General features: G+C 42.6%; 1 protein-coding gene across 1 annotated transcript; it reads right to left on the minus strand.

Moving 5' to 3' along the window:
• Positions 1-6,755: 6,755 nt before the first annotated feature.
• On the minus strand, positions 6,756-19,918 carry nsun4 (NOP2/Sun RNA methyltransferase 4). The gene is made up of 6 exons (XM_029642249.2): positions 19,585-19,918; positions 12,826-13,211; positions 12,518-12,672; positions 12,215-12,375; positions 7,409-7,533; positions 6,756-7,192 (listed from the first exon to the last, which is right to left on the minus strand). Exons 1-6 carry the CDS (start codon positions 19,675-19,677, stop codon positions 6,916-6,918), a joined length of 1,197 nt encoding a protein of 398 aa, XP_029498109.1. The 5' UTR covers positions 19,678-19,918; the 3' UTR covers positions 6,756-6,915.
• Between the last annotated feature and the right edge of the window lie 1,810 nt (positions 19,919-21,728).

A 21,728-nucleotide genomic window follows, 5' to 3' on the forward strand; every position in this document is an offset into this window, starting at 1 on the left:
GCTGTGACATTGTTCAACTGCTAATTGATTTGGCCTCGTTAGATAAATCCTCCCGGTGGAAATACAACAACAAAACATGTACACAGAGGTTTCACCTACTGTAACGGTGTATTTCTCTGTTGTTACAGACAAACCTTTAAACATGTACACAGAGGTTTCACCTACTGTAACGGTCTCTGTTGTTACAGACGAACCTTTAAACATGTACACAGAGGTTTCACCTACTGTAACGGTCTCTGTTGTTACATGTACACAGAGGAACGGTCTCCTTTAAACATGTACACAGAGGTTTCACCTACTGTAACGGTCTCTGTTGTTACAGACAAACCTTTAAACATGTACACAGAGGTTTCACCTACTGTAACGGTCTCTGTTGTTACAGACGAACCTTTAAACATGTACACAGAGGTTTCACCTACTGTAACGGTGTATTTCTCTGTTGTTACAGACAAACCTTTAAAAGGGGACAACGTGGGACGACAACACAGATTAGCACAGAGGTTTCACCTACTGTAACGGTGTATTTCTCTGTTGTTACAGACGAACCTTTAAAAGGGGACAACGTCGGATGACAACTCAGATTAGCACAGAGGTTTCACCTACTGTAACAGTGTATTTCTCTGTTGTTACAGACAAACCTTTAAAAGGGGACGTGGGACGACAACACAGATTAGCATTGCGAACGTGAGTGTAACACCTAACCTCAACCTTGCTGTGTTTTATTACATCGTATGTGCTCTATTCCAAGGGCATCCATGCTACAACACTGACATGGTTCTAGATACATAAAGCCGAATGTCCTTGTTATTCGGGTTAGCAATTTCACCCCTGGGATTTTAAACCAGCAAACACTAGTAAGTGGTCTTTATCACAGCCCCAAACACAGAAATGCATGGACACACACATACACACACCGGTGCCTGAGGGCCCAACGGGGATTGATGTGGTGTAGATTGAAATGCCGTAGGGTCAAATGTTCAGCCCTTGATGCAGGATAAGGTGCTCTTCTCTATAACATCCAGAGGAAAGTCTGCACATTGCCCAAATAGCCTACCTCCCAATCCCAACAATATCCCTGGACATCAATCTAAAAATGTATCTAGGTGGAATAAACCTCTATACCATAGCACACTGGATCATTGAGATCTCCTCTCATCATCAGTAACACAAACAATAGGACTCTTATCCAGTCAAAATGCTGTTCCGAGGACTTTTTCATTTCGTATCTGTGGTCCTAAAGGAGGGTCAAATCACAAAACATAAAGTTGACCATCATGCAGAGCTGGTTCAAACAGGACAAGTGCGTACATACTGCCTGTTTGGAGTATTTGGGTTCTGCTTTATTTTACAGTCCTGGTCCACATCACTAAGGATCTATCATGATCCATACACACCAACACAGTTGTGAAGAGGGCATGACAACGCCTCTTCCACCCCCCCCCACACATTTTTTTTGTTTATTTTTTGACAGCTGCACCAACGAGCGCATCTTGACTGGCTGCATCACCGCTTGGCATGGCAACTGCTTGGCATCCGACTGCAGGGCATTACAGTGGGTAGTGCTTAGGGCCAAGTACATCACTGGGGCCGAGCTCCCGGCCATCCAGAACCTCTAGACCAGGCGGTGTCAGAGGAAGGCCCAAATAATTGTCAAAAGACTCCAGCCACCCAAGACAAACTGTTCTCTCTGCTACCACACGGCAATCGGTATCGATGCACCAAGTCTGGAACCAAGAGGACTCTGAATAGCTTCTACCCCCAAGCCATAAAACTGCAAAATAGTTAGTTAAATAGATACTGTAGCTTCACAGACTATCTGCATTGACCCTTTTTGGACTCATCACACACGCTGCTGCTACTGTTTATCAACGGTCACTTCATTCCTAGTTATATGTACATGCACTATACATGCTTGTGTGTGTGTGTGTGTGTATGTGGACACCCTTCAAAATTAGTGGATTTGGCTATGTCAGTCACACCCGTTGCTGACAGGTCTCAAAATAAAATCGAGCACATAGCCATGCAATGTCCATAGGCCTTACTGAAGGTGACTTTCAACGTGTCACCGTCATAGGATGCCACCTTTCCAACAAGTCAGTTCGTCAAATGTCTGCCCTTCTAGAGCTGCCCCAGTCAACCGTAAGTGCTTTTATTGGGAAGTGGAAGCATCTAGGAGCAACAACAGCTTATCCGCGAAGTGGTCGGCCACACAAGCGCACAGAACGTAGCACGTAAAAATCATCTGTCCTCAGTTGCAACGCTCACTACCGAGTTCTAAACTGCCTCTGGAAGCAACGTCAGTACAATAACTGCTTGTCGGGAGCTTCATGAAATGGGTTTCCGTGGCCGAGCAGCCGCACACAAGCCTAAGATCACAATGCCAAGCGTCGCCATTGGACTCTGGAGTGGAAACGCATTCTATGGAGTGATGAATCACACTTCACCATCTGGCAGTCCGACGGAAAAATCTGGGTTTGGCGGATGCCAGGAGAACACTACCTGTCCAAATGCATAGTGCCAACTGTAAAGTTTGGTGGAGGAGGAATAATGGTTTGGGGCTGTTTTCCATGGGTCGGGTCTAGTTTCCTTAGTTCCAGTAAAGGGAAATCTTAATGCTACAGCATATAATGACATTATAGACAATTCTGTGCTTCCAACTTTATGGCAACAGTTTTGGGAAGGCCCTTTACAAAGCAAGGTCCATACACAAATGGTTTGTAGAGATCGGTGTGGAAGAACTTGACTGGCCTGCACAGAGCCCTGACCTCAACACCATTGAACATCTTTGGGACGCCAACTGCGAGCCAGGCCTAATCGCCCAACATAATGCTCTTGTAGCTGAATGGAAGCATGTCCCCACAGCAATGTTACAACATCTAGTGGAAAGCCTTCCCAGAAGACTGGAGGCTGTTATAGCAGCAAAGGGGGACCAACTCCATATCAACGCCCATGATTTTGGAATGAGATGTTCAACGAGCAAGTGTCCACATACACTACATGACCAAAAGTATCAATTACCTCGTACCTCTGCACATCGACTTGGTAATGGTACCTCACGTGCAAGTTCTCGTTACTCATTGTGTATTTAATATTACTTTTATTATTAAGGGTTATTACTTTTCTAATATTTCTCTATTTTCATTCTCTCTGCATTGTTGGTAAGGGCCCGTAAGTATGTCCACACCTGTTGTTTACAAAGCATGTGACAAATAACATTTGATTTGTATACTTACATATTTACCAAATAGCTACACATTGCTTTCTTTGCTACTGAAGGAAATAATTTAAGCTGTTGATATCAAAGCTGAAACATTATAGGGCCGACAACGTCCAAGAATAATTTAACAAGTAGCCGATAGTGGGAATACTGTTGATGCAGCTGAACTTGCAGATTGCTGATTCCTCAGAAAAAAAGGATGTTTGCCAGAAACGTTATTTTCGAGAAGAAAAATGCACCCTGGCTCTTTAATTTTTCTGACACGACCACGGGAGCGAGCCCTCCTGCACAAAAATCCCAGTGTATTCAATCAGTGTTTTTTTCTCACCCGCCTCTGTGGTTCTCTTAAAGGTTTTAACCACGCAGAGAATGAAAAGTGCGAACGTAAGAAACCCAGGCCCATTGAGGTGACAGGCTCTGCCAGAATATGATCCTAATCCTGTTTCCAGCATTCTTTTAGCCCGCTGGCATCGCAATTTAGCCACATATTCTCTGAGCTGTCAACCCAGGGAAATCCCTCTAATAGCGCATTGCCCAGATACACATCAAAGTGCTCCTGGAAACCACCGGGAGCTTAGTGACACACAGACACACACACACACACACACACACACAACTCTGATGTTCAACAGGCTTTCAAACATTGAAGCATTAAAAGTTTGAAGACTACCCATCCTTGTACTATTTCAATCTTTCAAGCAAGACCGTGCTCAGAATAAATGCATCGCCTTTCCACATGTTTGTTGAGGAGAAAGTTCCTGATAAAGAAAAGAGAGGGGGGAAGAGACAAGATCTAGAAACAGAGGACAAAGAGAAAGAGTGATGGCCAGAAGAGGACAACAGGTGGTTGAACTCTGCAGCCCGGGACACGCTTCTTTAGTTCCACTTGATCTCCCTTTCTATTCTTGCCCCCTTTTAAAACTTTTTTTTTAAACACTCTCCCTGCAATCTCGTCCCAGGCTAATCCTTTTAGAGAGAGAAAACCCCTCTTTTCTAGTGGCCTGGCCAAGGCCAGTGGACGCAGTGCATCGCCTGTCCCTGAGATGCTATCAGGCAGGAACACTTGCACATCACATACTCCCAAAAGTATCACGCACTACACAATAATTTTGATATTGCTCTGATTTTCCATCGAATCCTTGCGTAGCCTACCGGAGTGTACAAATTTGTATCATCAGTTAATAACGTGACAGCTTTTTTCGACGACAATAAAAAGACAAGGTCTTGTTGGGAAGATGCCTTCTCTTGCCTCAAGAAGGTAAGTGTTGGGATAGTTTTGGCAATTCCTCCAACATTTACCGTAGAGCCTGAGAGAGATCAGTCAAGTCAGTTGATACCTAATAAAGCTTTTTGAAAAAAGTGGAATGACAAAGTAGTGCGAAGGGGAGGCCATGAGTAGTGTTTGAGCGCTGTGGCGTGTTGGTTTCCTGCTGGGCCCACTATCCACGGTGCATCTGGAACAAAGACTCTCACCCTCTGGTGAGATCCTCTCACTCACAGCGGACAGGGCCGGACGTCTGATCCTCGCCTGTGGGCCAAGACACCCAGCAGAAGCATCTACATGGGGTGCGTTTGCCCTGACGTCCATTCTGAGGGTTATATAAACTACATAGCTGAATAACCAGGCCTATATCCCAAAGGTTTCTGCTCCACTCTAAACCGCAATCGTTCACCCCAAACTGTTATTACATCGTGTGCTGATATCATACCACATCATATGCCATCTTCTGTGGACACAAAACTCCCAACACTCATTCACTTATCTTGGTTTTACTCTAAATCTTCCCCTCGGTCTCTCTTACTCACTCCCCCTCTCTCATAAACAGAAACACACACACAGAAACCTCATGATATGGACCAGTGTTTCCCAACCCTGGTCCTCCAGTACCCCCTAACAGTACACATTTACATTGTAGCCCTGGCCAAACACACCTCATTCAACTTATTGAGGGCTTGATGATTAGTTGACAAGTTGAATCATGTGTGCTTGTCCAGGGCTAAGATAAAAATGTGATCCGTTAGGGGGTACTGGAGGACCAGCGTTGGGAACCACTGACGTAGTCTACCTCTCCCGACACATAGGCCTACAGCAAAGGAACACCATTGGCTAATTCAATAATGAACGGCCCAGTAGAAAGAGAAGGGGGGAGAAGAGAGGAGTAACTCATCCCTAATAGTCTTTCATCCCCTGAGTGTTGAAACATGTAAATTTATGTAAAAACCCATAGGAAACACATATTTACAATACGTTTAGGTAATCACAAGATGCGGGAGCGGCGTCCTGGGCCGCCGACGGAAGCAGTCAATACAGAAATAGTTTTTATGTCTCATTAATTCCCTTTGCATTCGCCGATACATCCTCTGTTACCGCGGTAATACAGTAATCACTCACAATCGGCCAGTGAAATTATCTGCACTCATCTGTGGAATAAAAAGGCGAAGGGGAAAAGGAGGTGAGAGATCCCATTTTGGCATCGCTCTTGCGTCCTTAATGTTCATCTGGGAGCCGCCGAGCAAACAGCCTCTCCTCTCCCTCGGTGGCGCCGCTCGCGAGCCGCTTAATGGCAGCGGGAAGTCGATGACACTCGGCGGCGCTCGCTCGTTAGCCGTGCGCACACCTCTTTCATGCTACATTGCCCGGCCAATGCAACAACAGAGAAGGTCATTGGCGGTGTGATGTGAGGAGGTACTATACCTTTGCATTCGCGTTAGATATAAGAAAGACATTGCAGGCTGCATTTAAGTGACATCAAATAGGAAATTGAGAGTTCAACCGTTGTAACAGGCCTAGAGATTCTCAGAGCCAATGATTATTTGAGTGTTCGTTATGAAAATGTTTAGAATCTGAATGAAAATGTCCATGAAGGTATTAAATGTAAAAAATAAAATTAAAATAAAGTTTAAACGATATGATAAAATTGTAAAGGTCACTATGGGACCACATCGAACAGACTTGAATTGTTTTTTTGTTCTACCTCAGTGGCTGGGATTGGTTTATTTGTTCAACCTCAGTGATTGGGCATAATGACCTAGAACAGGGCTCTCAAACCCGGTTCCTGTAGATACAGTCCTGTAGGTGTTCGGTCAAACCCTTACCTAGCACACCTGATTGTAATAATCAGCTGGTTGATAAAAATTAATCAGGTTAGGTAAAACTGGGGTTGGAGAGAAAACCTACAGGATGGTAGCTCTTTGGGAACAGGGTTCAGAGCCCTGTGCTTCCACAACGGCATTGCTTGCTCTTGTATAGCACTTTGTGACAACTGCTGATGTAAAAAGGGTTTCATAAAATCTATTTGATTGCTCTAGAACCAAATAAGCTTTCTTCTTTTCACCCATTCTATCTAGAACAGTGGGACAAAGCAATATTTTGAGTGAAGGTTGAGTTGATCCTCATGGGTCCAGTAACTTCGACCCCTCTGTTTTCGATACAAAGAGAGCACAGACTTATATAACTGTCTAATACTGCCAACTAGAGGCCAAAAGCAGCACTGCACAAACATGTATAAGTCCCACTGAAAATTGAATGTTGAAACAGTTATACATTTGTTTAGTCCATTAATCAATGTATTTATTTGCAGTGCTTCACATTAATACATAAATACAGAAAGTCAGATGTTATGACCGATTAAATCAGGTTGCCCCTGAAGGGATAAATAAAGTTGTATTGAAGGGAATTAAATTCATGTCCATCAGTTCTAGCTTAACCTCTGTAGCTTGCACATGTAGATGGGCCCAAAGTTAGCGGTGAGGTGAGGAAGGACCAGCTGTCCCAAGTGGGGGTCGGGGGCGAAGTGGAAAGTGTCCTTAAAGAGGCGTGTGATGGGTCGAAGGTCGACTACTTGTAGGCTGATGCCGTGTTCCTCCCGGGCTAGGTGCATGGCCCGCTCCACCACATACTCGTTCTGCAGCTGGGACAGGGAGCAGGTGGAGTAGAGCACCTGTCCCCCCGGACGAACCGCCTCAATACCAGCACTGGTGGAAGAGGAACAGGGAGAGATATTAACTGAAATTATTATCAGATATCATATGATCAAAATAGGACCGCCAAGATACAAAACTACTCAATACATAGATGCAATGAATAGACACGATCAAAGAACGACGATATACTAACTTAAAATATATATATATTTACTTTATGTGATTTTATTTCTTTAACAGTAACATGATAATTTACTGAACACTTACAGGAGGAGTTCTGTCTGCAGCTGGGGCAGCCTCTGTCTCTCCTTTGTCCTGGCCCTCTTGAAAATGTTGTTCTCATCCTCCATGACAGAGTGTCTGTCTGTGGTGCAGGGAACATCAACAAGGACCTGGAGAGAAAAAGGACATTAGTCTAACAAACCTTAGAGCCCTGTAGAATTGGGATAAGCTAATAGCATGGCAATTCCATGGTAACGGAGACTCCCGATTTTCCCTTAAACTCTTAAATATCAGCTCCGAATTAAAATTCAACGATCTCTGCAGAAAGAATGGGGTGTCAGCTATGACATGACACCTTGACTGGAACTACAGTAAGTGAAGTGGATCAACACCCAGTAACAGAATTTCATCATGTGTCCCTAATCTGTACTACATAGAAATACATAACTATGGATACGAATGTCATTCTCTTCATGGTGATGTATGCTAAATAGGTACACAAAAAGGCAGAAATATGCAATATCCTCCTTTGCATATTTGGGTAATATTCAACACACTGGCTATTACTTTAATGAGGTCCACCGCAAACAAGACCAAATGTGTTTGTTCTGGACAAAACCTGAACCAATCATAGACGTCAATGTTTCACAAATTTGGACATCAAAAGTACAGCGCAGTAAAGTAGAGTTCAGTAACTTATAGCGTACTCAACTCTAGTGTGCTCTACTGTGTACATTTACATTTACATTTAAGTCATTTAGCAGACGCTCTTATCCAGAGCGACTTACAAATTGGTGCGTTCACCTTAAGACATCCAGTGGAACAGCCACTTTACAATAGTGCATCTAAATATTTTAAGGGGGGGGTGAGAAGGATTACTTTATCCTATCCTAGGTATTCCTGAAAGAGGTGGGGTTTCAGGTGTCTCCGGAAGGTGGTGATTGACTCCGCTGTCCTGGCGTCGTGAGGGAGTTTGTTCCACCATTGGGGGGCCAGAGCAGCGAACAGTTTTGACTGGGCTGCGCGGGAACTGTACTTCCTCAGTGGTAGGGAGGCGAGCAGGCCAGAGGTGGATGAACGCAGTGCCCTTGTTTGGGTGTAGGGTCTGATCAGAGCCTGGAGGTACTGAGGTGCCGTTCCCCTCACAGCTCCGTAGGCAAGCACCATGGTCTTGTAGCGGATGCGAGCTTCAACTGGAAGCCAGTGGAGAGAGCGGAGGAGCGGGGTGACGTGAGAGAACTTGGGAAGGTTGAACACCAGACGGGCTGCGGCGTTCTGGATGAGTTGTAGGGGTTTAATGGCACAGGCAGGGAGCCCAGCCAACAGCGAGTTGCAGTAATCCAGACGGGAGATGACAAGTGCCTGGATTAGGACCTGCGCTGCTTCCTGTGTGAGGCAGGGTCGTACTCTGCGGATGTTGTAGAGCATGAACCTACAAGAACGGGCCACCGCCTTGATGTTAGTTGAGAACGACAGGGTGTTGTCCAGGATCACGCCAAGGTTCTTAGCGCTCTGGGAGGAGGACACAATGGAGTTGTCAACCGTGATGGCGAGATCATGGAATGGGCAGTCCTTCCCCGGGAGGAAGTTTACTTTACTGAACTCTACTGTACAGTACAGAAGTGTACTGCATACCTAGGTTCAAATACTATTTCAAAAATCTCAATAACTTTCGCATACATTCATAGTATTGAGATAACTTGTATTCAGAAATCACAAATTTGAAGGGGTGTCCACATACTTGTGTACATTTACACAGTACCAATCAAGTTTGGACACATCTACTCATTCAATAGTTTTTATTTTTTACTATTTTCTACATTGTAGAATAATTGTCAAGACATCAAAACTATGAAATAACACATCTGGTATCATGTGGTAACCAAAAAAAGTGTTAAATCAAAATATATTTTAGATTCTTCAAAGTAGCCACCTTTTGCCTTGATGACAGATTTGCACACTCTTGGCATTCTCTCAACCAGCTTAATGAGAAATGCTTGTCCAACAGTTTTGAAGGAGTTCCCACATATGCTGAGCACTTGTTGACCGCTATTCCTTCACTCTGCGGTCCAACTCATCCAAAACCATGTAAATTGGGCTGAGGTCGTGTGATTGTGGAGGCCATCTGATTCAGCACTCCATCACTCTCCTTGATCAATTATCCCTTACACAGTCTGGGGGTGTGTTGGGTCACTGTCCTGTTGAAAAACAAATGATAGTCTCACTAATTGAAAACCAGATGGGATGGCGTATCACTGCAGAATGCTGTGGAAGCCATGCTGGTTAAGTGTTCCTTGAATTCTAAATAAATCACTGACATCTTCACCAGCAAAGCAACCCCACACCTTCTCTATGCTTCATGGTGGGAACCACACATGCAGAGATAATCCGTTCACCTACTCTGCGTCACAAAGACACGGCAGCTGGAACCAAAAATCTCAAATTTGGACTCATCAGACCAAAAGAACAGATTTCTACCAGTCTAATATCCATTGTTCATGTTTCTTGCCCCAAGCAAGTCCCTTCTTCTTATTGGTGTCCGTTAGTAGTGATTTCTTTGCAGCAATTCGACCATGAAGGCCTGATGCACGCAGTCTCGTCTGAACAGTTGATGTTGAGATGTGTCTGCTACTTGAACTCCGAAGCATTTAGTGGGGCAAAAAAGCATTTAGTCAGCCACCAATTGTGCAAGTCCTCCTACTTAAAAAGATGAGAGAGGCCTGTAATTTTCATCATAGGTACAAAAAAATTCCAGAAAATCACATTGTAGGATTTTTTATGAATTTATTTGCTAATTATGGTGGAAAATATGTATTTGGTCAATAACAAAAGTTTATCTCAATACTTTGTTATATACCCTTTGTTGGCAATGACAGGGGTCAAAAGTTCTGTCTTCACAAGGTTTTCACACACTGTTGCTGGTATTTTGGCCCATTCCTCCATGCAGATCTCCTCTAGAGCTGTGATGTTTTGGGGCTGTTGCTGGGCAACACGGACTTTCAACTCCCTCCAAAGATTTTCTATGGGGTTGAGATCTGGAGACTGGCTAGGCCACTCCAGGACCTTGAAATGCTTCTTACGAAGCCACTCCTTCGTTGCCGGGCGGTGTGTTTGGGATCATTGTCATGCTGAACGACCCAGCCACGTTTCATCTTCAATGCCCTTGCTGATGGAAGGAGGTTTTCACTCAAAATCACACATCTGTTGTGCAATTAACCAATGAACTTATCCTCTGCAGCAGAGGTAACTCTTGGTCTTCCTGTCAACGGACCCCAATTTTTGGGGGGTTGCAATTTATATGGAGCATTCTACCGCTCGCATTCATGGAGCTAAAGAAGACACTTTGAACCAAAGCTTCTTGCAGCTGAAACACTTTGTGATGTTGCTTTGATTTATTTACATGTTTTATTTTGTACCATGTATGCTTGTTTACTTAACATGATCCCTAGGTTCTCGGGTGGTGTATGAATCACATCTAGAGGTCGACCGATTATGATTTGTCAACGCCGATACCGATTATTGGAGGACCAAAAATAAGCCGATACAGATTAATAGGCCGTTTTAAAAAAAAAAGTATTTGTAATAATGACAATAACAACAATACTGAATGAACACTTATTTTAACTTAATATAATACATCAATAAAAATCCATTTAGCCTCAAATAAATAATGAAACATGTTCAATTTGGTTTAAATAATGCAAAAACAAAGTGTTGGAGAAGAAAGTAAAAGTGCAATATGTGCCATGTAAAAAAGCTAACGTTTAAGTTCCCTGCTCAGAACATGAGAACATATGAAAGTTGGTGTTCCTTTTAACATGAGACTTCAATATTCAAGGTAAGAGGTTTTAGGTTGTAGTTAATATAGTATTTATAGGACTATTTCTCTCTATACCATTTGTATTTCATTAACCTTTGACTATTGGATGTACTTATAGGCACTTTAGTGTAACAGTATAGCTGGGTGGCTGGTCTCAGACGATCCCGCTGGTGAAGAAACCAGGTGTGGAGGTCCTGCCGTGGTGACACGTGGTCTGCGGTTGTGAGGCCGGGTTGGACGTACTGCAAAATGCTCTAAAACGACGGAGGGGGATTATGGTAGATAAATTAACTAAATTTTCTGGCAACAGCTCCGGTGGACATTCCTTCAGACAGCATGCCAATTGCACTCTCCCTCTCCCTCTGTGGCATTGTGTTGTGTGACAAATCTTCACATTTTAGAGTGGCCTTTTATTCTCCCCAGCACAAGACAAACCTGTGCAATGATCACGCCGTTTCATCAGTTTCTTGATATGCCACACCTGTCAGGTGGATGGATGATCTTGGCAAAAGAGAAATGCTCACTAACAGGGATGTACATTTTTTTGGCTAAAAAACATTTAGAGAAATAAGCTTTTTGCGCATAGGTAAAAGTTCTGGGATCTTTCATTTCAGCTCATTAAACACAGAATCAACACTTTACATGCTGCGTTTATATTTTTGTTCAGTGTAAATATAAGTGTTGATATTAGTTGGCAGGGGTCTTTACTCAAACATTACGGTGTTTTAAACCTTTTCAGAACTTTTCTGGTAGATGTTTTCCAAGACCCCATTTCCATCTATTTGCCCAGAAATCAAAGCCTTAGATTATTCCTAATATTTAGGATATAATATAGTTTAAAATGTGTATATATAGCTTAATTTCACAAATGTATACATCATAGTTCATGGGTACTTTTAATGGAAAGGCCCAATAATGTCTTACATTTTAAAATATTTTATAAAAGCAACAAATGTTGGTCAAATAATCTCAGTATTTACATTCTGAATTTTTTATAAAACCCAGTAATGTGAAATAATCTCAGTACTTACTCTGTCAAAGGTGTCCCTTTCGATTTCTCCCCATTTCCTGCCGTCAAAGGAAGTAATGCGCATTCTTTCTTCTGTCAACAGCTCTTTCGGTACGTAGCTGTTGAGGACCCGCTGGAGGCGGTAGGTACGAGACACTGAGATGTCATTGACACACAGAAATCCTGAAAAACACGTCATTACAAATAAATACCAGATCAATGCAAACTTAAATAGAACTGTAAAAAAAAAAAAAAGCTTTAACAGTCTGTGAATTAGATAGAACTTCAACAATGTGCATGCATCATATCTGCTAGACCGTCTTACGGATGGCCTGTGTCTGGAGCAGGGCCAGGGTCTTGCCCCCTGGGGCTGCACAGACGTCCAGCACAGAGTGGCCTTCCTGGACATCCAGGGCCAGGGCAGGCAAAATGGACGCCGCATCCATGAGGTAGTACCCAAGCATCCCATACAAGTCGGGTCTAGGAGGAGAATGGGAATGTTAAAATCATACAACTTGGCAATCAAACAATATCACAATATAGGAGATGTGTAGCTACAGTAAATTGTGCTGATGAAACAGATTTCATCCTTTTCTTCTCGTGTGTCTGTAAAAGAAGCGACGCAAATCTCACCTAGAAGGCTTGAATCTGGAGATATCTCCCCCGGGGAAAACAAAGCACTTGATATTGGTGCGGAGGCGAGGAGGAGCCACATCTTGACTGACACCAACAGACTCGAGGGTTGAAGGGTTATCGTGGAGAGGAAATCCAGGCGCCTGCAGTCTCTCCAGAGCTCCTACACCAACTGGTTGGCAGACAAAGTCTCTACATCCCTGGGACTGCAGGTCTGCGATGACCCCTTCTGTGGTGGAGAAATTGTTTACCAGGGCCCCGTACTTCTGCTCACAAAGCATGCTGACGCGGACAGAGGGCCACTGCTCTCCCAGCTGTAAGCTGTAGGTGGCATCAAAGTTCTGTAGGGCCAGGTTTGTGGCAGGGTACTTGGGCTGAGAGCCAGCCTGTTGAAAGAGGATTTGGAAGAATTTAGAAAAATTGCGCTCGTCTTGTACCATTTTCTACCAACCGGTGCATATTTTTATTTTATGGTGGCTGGCAACCAAAAAAGGTTAAGTGCATCCTTCCTTTATCCATCCCTTGAAGTAATCATTGATTAGACATGGTTGGACACGCGATCACTAGGGCTCCTCCACCACATGGCTTTCACCTGCCCACTCATTCCTAATTAGGGATAAGTCTACGAGGGAGGAAGCAAGGAGGGCCAAGCTCTTCAGCACATTATTAGCTGGAAGTGTCACAGAGAAACGCAGATAAAAACCAAAGCTGCTATAACGATATTGGAAACCATCTCATCATCAAGCATCTTAGCGAAGAGATCCTCCGGCTGTTAGCTCGGCTGCGAGAATAGGAAAACCTGCTTTCTCAGTTTTAAATGCCTCCTACAAGGAAAGCTGTCTGAGTCGGGCAGTGTTGACCTGTCCCAATCAAACGGACAGATGTGAAGCTCAACTCTGGGGCCCACGGGAGACTGGACACTCGCAAGGCGTAGGAGATCACGAAGGCAGTCTGGGCACCCATCTATTCGAGAAGATCCAATCCAGCTATCAAACTGCTTTGCCCTGCCTGAGACAGACCTACCAGCCCCAGGAGTCTGCACGGATCCTGCGTGTATACCAATAGCCAGCAGGCACCCACAGCCACCAGGTCATTTCCCCATCAGATTCCATCATGACCACCATCGTGGGCAGGATCCCGGTTCTGGCCAAATACTCCAATATTGACACAGTCACTTACGTAGGTTTTAACAACCTTCATTTTAGGTGATCTGAGGTAGGACTACATTTGTTTCTTAAAGACCCTCGCTAGCACAGGGAAGAGAATACTTTTCTCTGGGCCCCCTCCCGTGCTACCAGAAGGGTTCAGAATGTTTCAGCTGACTCTTTGTCCTAAACAAGTAACCAAAGAAACTTTGCAATGACAGGAGTCTCTTTTTGTGACAACTTTGATCTGCTGTGGGAACAACCAGCTCTTTTTAAAAGAGATGGGATTCACCCTAGCCGCAGGGGTTCCAGGATTATTTCCAGCAACATCGCAAACTATTTTAGACTGACAGACCGGGTCTGGTAATTCTCCAGTTCTCCCTGTCAGAAAAAGCAACAGAGGACTTGGAAACAACATCAACTCCTATAGAAATGGCACTATGGTTATTGTTAGTAACCTTGTGTTCCTTTAACTCCGCCTTCTAGCAAATGTATTCAAACTGTCATCTACCATTCTGATAGATTGGGTTCCTGAGTGGCGCAGTGGTCTAAGGTACTGCATCTCAGTGCAAGAGGCGTCACTACAGTCCCTGGTTTGAATCCAGGCTGCATCACATCCGGTGATGGGAGTCCCATAGGGCGGCGCATAATTGGCCCAGTGTCGGCCAGGGTTCGCCGTAAAATTGTCTAGTTTTACTAGATCCTCTTTCTCGTGAATGACTTCATTACTGAGCGCAAAGTTGATTGCATGTTTCTCATTGAAATGTGGTTGTCTTCAGACTGTGGTGCTGCGCTGGACTCCAACTTTTCATAGGGCTCCTGAGTTTGACTTATTTCACCTTTATTTAACCAGGTAGGCTAGTTGAGAACAAGTTCTCATTTGCGACTGCGACCTGGCCAAGATAAAGCGTAGCAATTCGACACATACAACAACACAGAGTTACACATGGAATAAACAAAACATACAGTCAATAATACAGTAGAACAAAAGAAAACAAAAAGTCTATATATGGTGAGTGCAAATGAGGTAAGTTAAGGAAAAAAATAGGCCATGGTGGCAAAGTAATTACAATATAGCAATTAAACACTGGAATGGTAGATTGGCAGAAGATGAATGTGCAGGTAGAGATACTGGGGTGCAAAGGAGCAAAATAAATAAATAAATACCCGTATGGGGATGAGGTAGGTAGATAGATGGGCTGTTTACAGATGGGCTATGTACAGGTGCAGTGATCTGTAAGCTGCTCTGACAGCTGGTGCTGAAAGCTAGTGAGGGAGATGTGAGTCTTCAGCTTCAGCTTGAGTGGTGCAGTGGTCTAAGGCACTGCATCTCAGTGCTAGAGGTGTCACTACAGACACCCTGGTTCGAATCGAGACTGTATCACAACTGGCCATGATTGGCGCACAATTGACCCAGCGTAGGCCGTCATTGTAAATAAGAACTTTTTCTTAACTGACTTGCCTTGTTGAACAAAAAAATCATACTCTATCAGAAAATTCTCTCAGCTCTAAGGACATTGAATTTGGCGACTTTGGGTCTTTTGAGCATCATGCTATACTGTTTAAATGTCAGCCACCAGCGCTGGACAAACCCTGCATACACCACCAAAGCACTGCCCCACTTTTTTTATTGATCCATCTGAACTATTGTCTACTGTCCTTGAGAACTATGATAAAATCATTGTGTTGGGTGATTTTAATATTCATGTTGACCAAGTGACTGACTCTAAGGCCATTGAATTTATGAATCTTTTGAGCTCTATAGACTTTATTCAACATGTTACTGGGCCCATCCATAACCGCAGCCATACTCTGGACCTGGTTATTACCAAGGGGCTTTCTATTGACATATCCTCTATTGTTGATGTTGCTTTATCTGATCACCACTGTGCATTTTTTACTACCTTGATGCCCATAGCACAGAGTAATAATGAATGCATTAAGAAATGCTATCATACCTCTGAAGTTGCTACAGATTTGATTGAGTTTATGAACAATACTCCAAAACCTAGTCTGCTTTCCTTGTGATGATTTAGTTGATAACTTGAATAGCAAATTAAAGACAACCTTTGATTCCATAGCTCCAGTAAAGTTGAAAAGGTCCACATAAGAAAAAAGGGACCAACATTTCACGTTGCGTTTGTATTTGTTACCCCTTGGCAGCGTTATCAGAAAGCACAGCATTGATTTTCACTGCTAAGCAGACAATACACAACTTTCCCTTTGTGTCACCAGAGGATTTTTAGCTCCACGGATCAATTATTAGACTGTTTTAATGATTTAAAATACTTGGATGGCTCAACTTCCTCAAGCTAAATCAAGACAAAACTGAGGTACGCATTCTTAGAACTAGTGACGCACCGATATTACATTTTTGGCCGATACTCAATATTTTCCTTTTCTATTTTTTTTTTAACCTTTATTTAACTAGGCAAGTCAGTTAAACACATTCTTATTTTCAATGACGGCCTAGGAACAGTGGGTTAACTGCCTGTTCAGGGGCAGAACGACAGATTTGTACCTTGTCAGCTCGGGGATTTGAACTTGCAACCTTTCGTTTACTAGTCCAACACTCTAACCACTAGGCTACCCTGCCGCCCCTTGCCAAAACAAAAGAACAATACCGATAACCGATATATACAATTTTAGCGGCCTTTTAAGCATTCTAGTACAGTTAAATAGTTAGCACACACACACGGACGCAGCAGTCTAAGGCACTGCATCTCAGTGCAAGAGGCGTCACTACAGTCCCTGGTTTGAATCCAGGCTGTATCACATCCGGCACATGACATTTTTATTTGCGGGCAATAAAGATAAAACATCACCTGTTATTTTAGATCCCGAACTCAATGTTAAACCACACATTTAGGAATGTAAACTAAATATATTGTTACCCCATGAAGAACATTGCCAAGGTGCGGCCGTTTCTTTCTCAGGCTGATACAGAGAAACTCATCCATGCTTTTATTACAAGCATGCTTGACTACTGTAATGCTCTCCTGTCTGGTCTAACTAAGGAAGCCATTGGTCAACTGCAAAACATACAGAATGCTGCAGCACGGGTACTGACCAAGACCAGATGGAGAGCACAAATTACACCCGTTTTAAGGTCTCTGCACCAGCTGCCTGTGAGTTTTAAGATTCTTCTATTATTTAAAAAAAAAAATCCACGATTGTGCAATGGTTCAATTCGATTCCAAGCTGAGTGTATCATTGTAGTTACTCAACAATACTAACCTAATTGATAGAGTGAAAAGGGCGGCGCACAATAGGCCCAGCGTCGTCCGTGTTAGGGTTTGGCCGGGGTAGGCAGCCATTGTAAATAAGAATTTGTTCTTAACTGACTTGCCTAGTTAAATAAAGGTTAAAAAATAAATAAAAAGGCTAGGACCAAGAGACATAGAGACGCAGCCTTTAGTTATGCCCCCAGCCTCTGGAATAGCCTGCCAGAGAACTTGAGGCGTCCCACACGTGTGGACATATTTAAAGGAGATCTTAAAACATCTTTTTAGCTTTGCTCTTCCTTTGTGTTTTTTAGTCATTCCATTTTTGTTCTTTAGTCATTCCATTTTTGTTCTTAACCCACTTATGTTTGTGTAGTAAATAATTGTTTTTATTTTCATAGTTTTCCCCCCCAGTGAAGCACATTGTGTTACATTCCATGTCTGAAATGTGCTGTAGAAATAAAACTTGGTTTGATGAACTGGAAACTAACATTTCCAAGATAAATTGGCCGATTAATCGGTATCTGCTTTTTTGGTCCTCCAATAAATCGGTATTGGCGTTGAAAACTGACGAGTACACACATCCAGGGCAAGGGAGGAAGGAATGATTTTTTAAATGGACCACCCTTAGCTGGAAATGTGTCACTCGTTCATCCCGTGATGATTGTGTTTTCAGCCACCTGTAGCTTGTGGGTGCATTATATGTGATACAGTCAATCATTTGTATTCTTATACGCCTACTGTATGATAGCTAGCTAACTAATATTAGCCTGCCTAGCTTGAACTTCTGAAGGAAAATGTTTTATTTCTTCAATTTCCAAAAGATAAACAAACATTTAATTTTCATGAGACTTTTGTGCTGTCATGTGCATTAGTAGCACAATTTCTAACTTATTTGAATATATTTTTTACTTACACTTGTATGTTGACTTCTCTATTGATGTTGTTTTTAAGTTCTCACAGACTTTTCTTCGCGGATGTACAATTGTCAGGAATTGAATTATGGGGAGTTTCAGGCCCCCGAAAGAACATAATTGTGCACTCGCAAAGCCGATCAGAAACGAGGGCAGAGGGGCTTACGTTGTAAACTTCCCTTGCTTGGCTAATCATTTGGACCGCCCGCCAAGATGGAGACCGCAAGAGTAAGTGGACGAGGGTGTGTCTTTTAAGTGTTTGGACAGCAACTATAGTCTTCGGCCACCTGCCTAAATATCAGACTGTTACCATGGTTACTCCATGGCTTTGAGTCTGAAAGAAGTCACTTAAAAAAAAAACGAGTCTCTACAAGCCAGAATGTTGAGAAATTATTTGAGGTTACTTTACAGGTTCTACATGTTGTGGGTCCTTTTGGAGGTAGGTGGAGATAGGGTATCCACAGAAAAGTGTTGTTTACCTGACATTTTGAGCACCAGTAGGTTCTGTCAGTTATATTTTCAATCTCGGCTCATTGAATAATATGTAAACGAAGTAGACAACCAAATCACTTTTCGTCGTAATTAGCTGGATGTGTTTGCCTTTTGATCTGTGGTTCAGTTAGGCCATATTGTGCAAATGTTTGTCACGTGTAAATTGCAACAGAATTGAAAATAAATAAACAGAAGTACAAATCGATATATAACGTTAGACTAGTGTACTGAAAGTCAGTTTAATAACACTACTTGGTGGATAGTCTCAATTTTCGAGCAGCAGAAAGACAAACCGCAGACAACCGGTAGAGCGAGTTTAATTAAAAGTAATTAAGTCAGCATTCTGGCGTGTAAGGAACAGTTACACAATTTTGCACACAAATGTCTTGGTCTGTTTTTTGCTTTTTCAATATGGTGTGTGTTGTAGTCACGACAGACAAAGGTATATAGTTAAGCAAACTTTACTATGCATGTTGTAAACCAGCACATCCAGTACATGAATAAGGTAAGTAACAATTGGTTTCTGTTTCCTGTGTAACATCAATATTGCTACATATACATCAATTAACTGTGCAATACTGCCTGATTAATCAGACTAGGCAGCCACTTGGGCTAATTAGCCATTTAAGCATGCTAGGAACATATGCGTAAGCCCATAAGTGGAGGAAGTGTAGTTTGACAACCGGAGGCACACGCAGCTCATTGATCTGTGCAAAACTGCAACAGTACATATCTTTTAATTTTAAAGATGATTTTTTTTGCGGATATGAAATATATGGGGCATATCAGCATGTTTAGCAAGCGATGATTAACGTTTCTAAACGTTAAAACAAAGAATCGGAAAATGAAGTTCACACGCAACCAACCTTGGCCTGGTCGAAGCTAAACGCTGATAAGAGTTTGAGCGTTAGCTAACCGCCAACTTTAGTCAACGACTGGTTGTCGATTGTTCCAATTATTGTTAGCTAACTACGTCGTACGTACCCATTTGGCTTTCACACGATTCCGTCGGGGTGTCAGGCACCGTAAATCTTTAATTTTTCGAAGCAATATTCTCGTGTCCATGAACGCCGCCATGTTGGTGTACGACACCCTTTTCAGTCCGTCTTTCCATCTGACAGAAAAGGTTCCCCCTAAAGGACACACTCTTCACACCACTTCGATAGAAAGTGCTTTTCGTAGCAGATTTGGAATGCATTTTCGCAAACCCTAACACATACCTTTTTGCTAACCTCGACCGAAGTCACATAACCTGCTACGTTAATTATCCTAACCTGCTATTAAAGTAACTTCGGTATCGAGGTGTTTCCCCCACCAGATGGGACGATCCCATACCAATCGTATGGAGATTGTTGGACTGCCATCTAGAGAAAATGGATGCATTCGTCCAGTGAGCTACGTTATTTCCTGCGTGTGACCTAACATCTCCAGATTCAAATCTTATTAGCAAGGTCATTTTCTTTCAACCAGTGTTGTCTAAAATCATAATTTTCCAAAATTATAATGTATGGGCCTGATGAGGTATTGTACAATATCAATCTTCATATTTCAATGTTTTCTCTGCTAATCCTAGCAATGTGTCAAGAGTGAAATTAGCATTACGCAGCTCATTAGCAAAATAGTGAGCCAGAGAATGCCAGACGTTGATGACAAAATGTGCCACGAAGGACTGCCGCGCCACCTTCCTCTTCAAGTGAGCACAGCACAACATGAGTCCAAAAATGTATTAAATGCTGCTGCATAAAGGATGTAATATGCCAGGGAGATATGTATACTGTAGCTAAGAAAGTAATAGTAAATGTAAGCTGTGCCTCACCCTAATAATTTGGTCCCTTTTTCCCCTCATAATTTAGCCTATTGTTCTGACTTGGTGGTGCACATGTAGCCTATTAGCCTATATCTGAATATTGTAAGAGCTTTCATTGTCTGCTTATATGCCCCCTTTTTTATCATACGGTTCTGACTTGGTGTACAGGGAGAATACTGTAATAACTGTTCAGTCGCTGTATATTTCAAAAGTGCTGAACAAAGTTATATTGACTACATCCGTCATAGCTCGCTCATGTCTTAATCAAAATTACGGATTGCCTCTTATCCGCTCTCTTATGCCATAGTTTGTACATCTCAATTGTCAGTAGAAACCACAATTGTGCAAGTCAGCCATATCAGCAATTTGTTTTTTTTAAAGGCAGTAAATGATTCTGAATTAACTGTTTCGTTGCCAGACAAGGCTCTGCTGATGACCAGGTGTAGCAGTGGTAAGGTGTTGGGAATCTGCTGTTGGGACAGAATCTGCTGCACCTTTTGGGACAATTAATGTATTGTTTAGTGTTGTTGTGTAGTGGCTTTGATGGCATGCATAACATTTGAGGGGAGTTTGCCCCACCAAGATTTACATGCTAAAATCACCACTGCACCTAGGTATGAAACATGGATTGAAAACTAGCTTTATTTGAAAAAATCTAGTTGCTTAACTATCATCTGATCATCATTATCAAAAAAGAGTAGCTAATTGCTATTGAACCCATAACCTAATAAAGTTTACAATAGATCATTTTTGTCTCTGATTTCCCAAAATTAATGTATTGTTTAGTTGTTGTTGTGTGAACAGGAGGAAGAGGCACAAGCAGAGGAGGAAGACATGGTAACTGTTGAATATACATTTTTGATTTTTTTTGGAACTGTTTAATTCATTTTGCTTTTGTTAAACATTTGGTCGGAGTTTTTGATATCCTATTTACTGGAGTGGGCTCATGATTGAAGAGGAATAGAAACCCTTTACCTGGTACATTGTTGAAGCACCTTTGGCTGTTTATTTGATTTTGATTACAGCATCAAGTCTTCTTTTTAGAAATGTTAGTAAGTATTAAAAAGGAAAAACTGAAATATCCTATTTACATTTAGACCCTTTACCTGGTACAAGTTTGGCAAACCTGTATTTGTGGAGTTTCTCCCATTCTTCTCTGCAGATCCTCTCAAGCTCTGTCAAGTTGGATTGGGAGCGTCACTGCATAGCTATTTTCAGGTCTCTCCAGCTCTGGATGGCCACTCAAGGACATTCAGAGACTTGTCCTGAAGCCACTCCTGCGTAGACTTGGCTGTAAGCTTAGGGTCATTGTCCAGTTGGA

The sequence above is a fragment of the Oncorhynchus nerka genome, linkage group LG9b (genome assembly GCF_034236695.1).
Source record: "Oncorhynchus nerka isolate Pitt River linkage group LG9b, Oner_Uvic_2.0, whole genome shotgun sequence".
NCBI classification, from domain to species: domain Eukaryota; kingdom Metazoa; phylum Chordata; class Actinopteri; order Salmoniformes; family Salmonidae; genus Oncorhynchus; species Oncorhynchus nerka.

Bases quoted from the DNA above. Each gene is read 5' to 3' on its own strand.
- nsun4 (XM_029642249.2), bottom strand. From the start codon at position 19,677: ATGGCGGCGTTCATGGACACGAGAATATTGCTTCGAAAAATTAAAGAT. The intron at 13,212-19,584 runs GTACGTACGACG...CTCTTTCAACAG, and splicing joins ATCGTGTGAAAGCCAAATGG to GCTGGCTCTCAGCCCAAGTA. The intron at 12,376-12,517 runs GTAAGACGGTCT...CGTGTTTTTCAG, and splicing joins GCTCCAGACACAGGCCATCC to GATTTCTGTGTGTCAATGAC.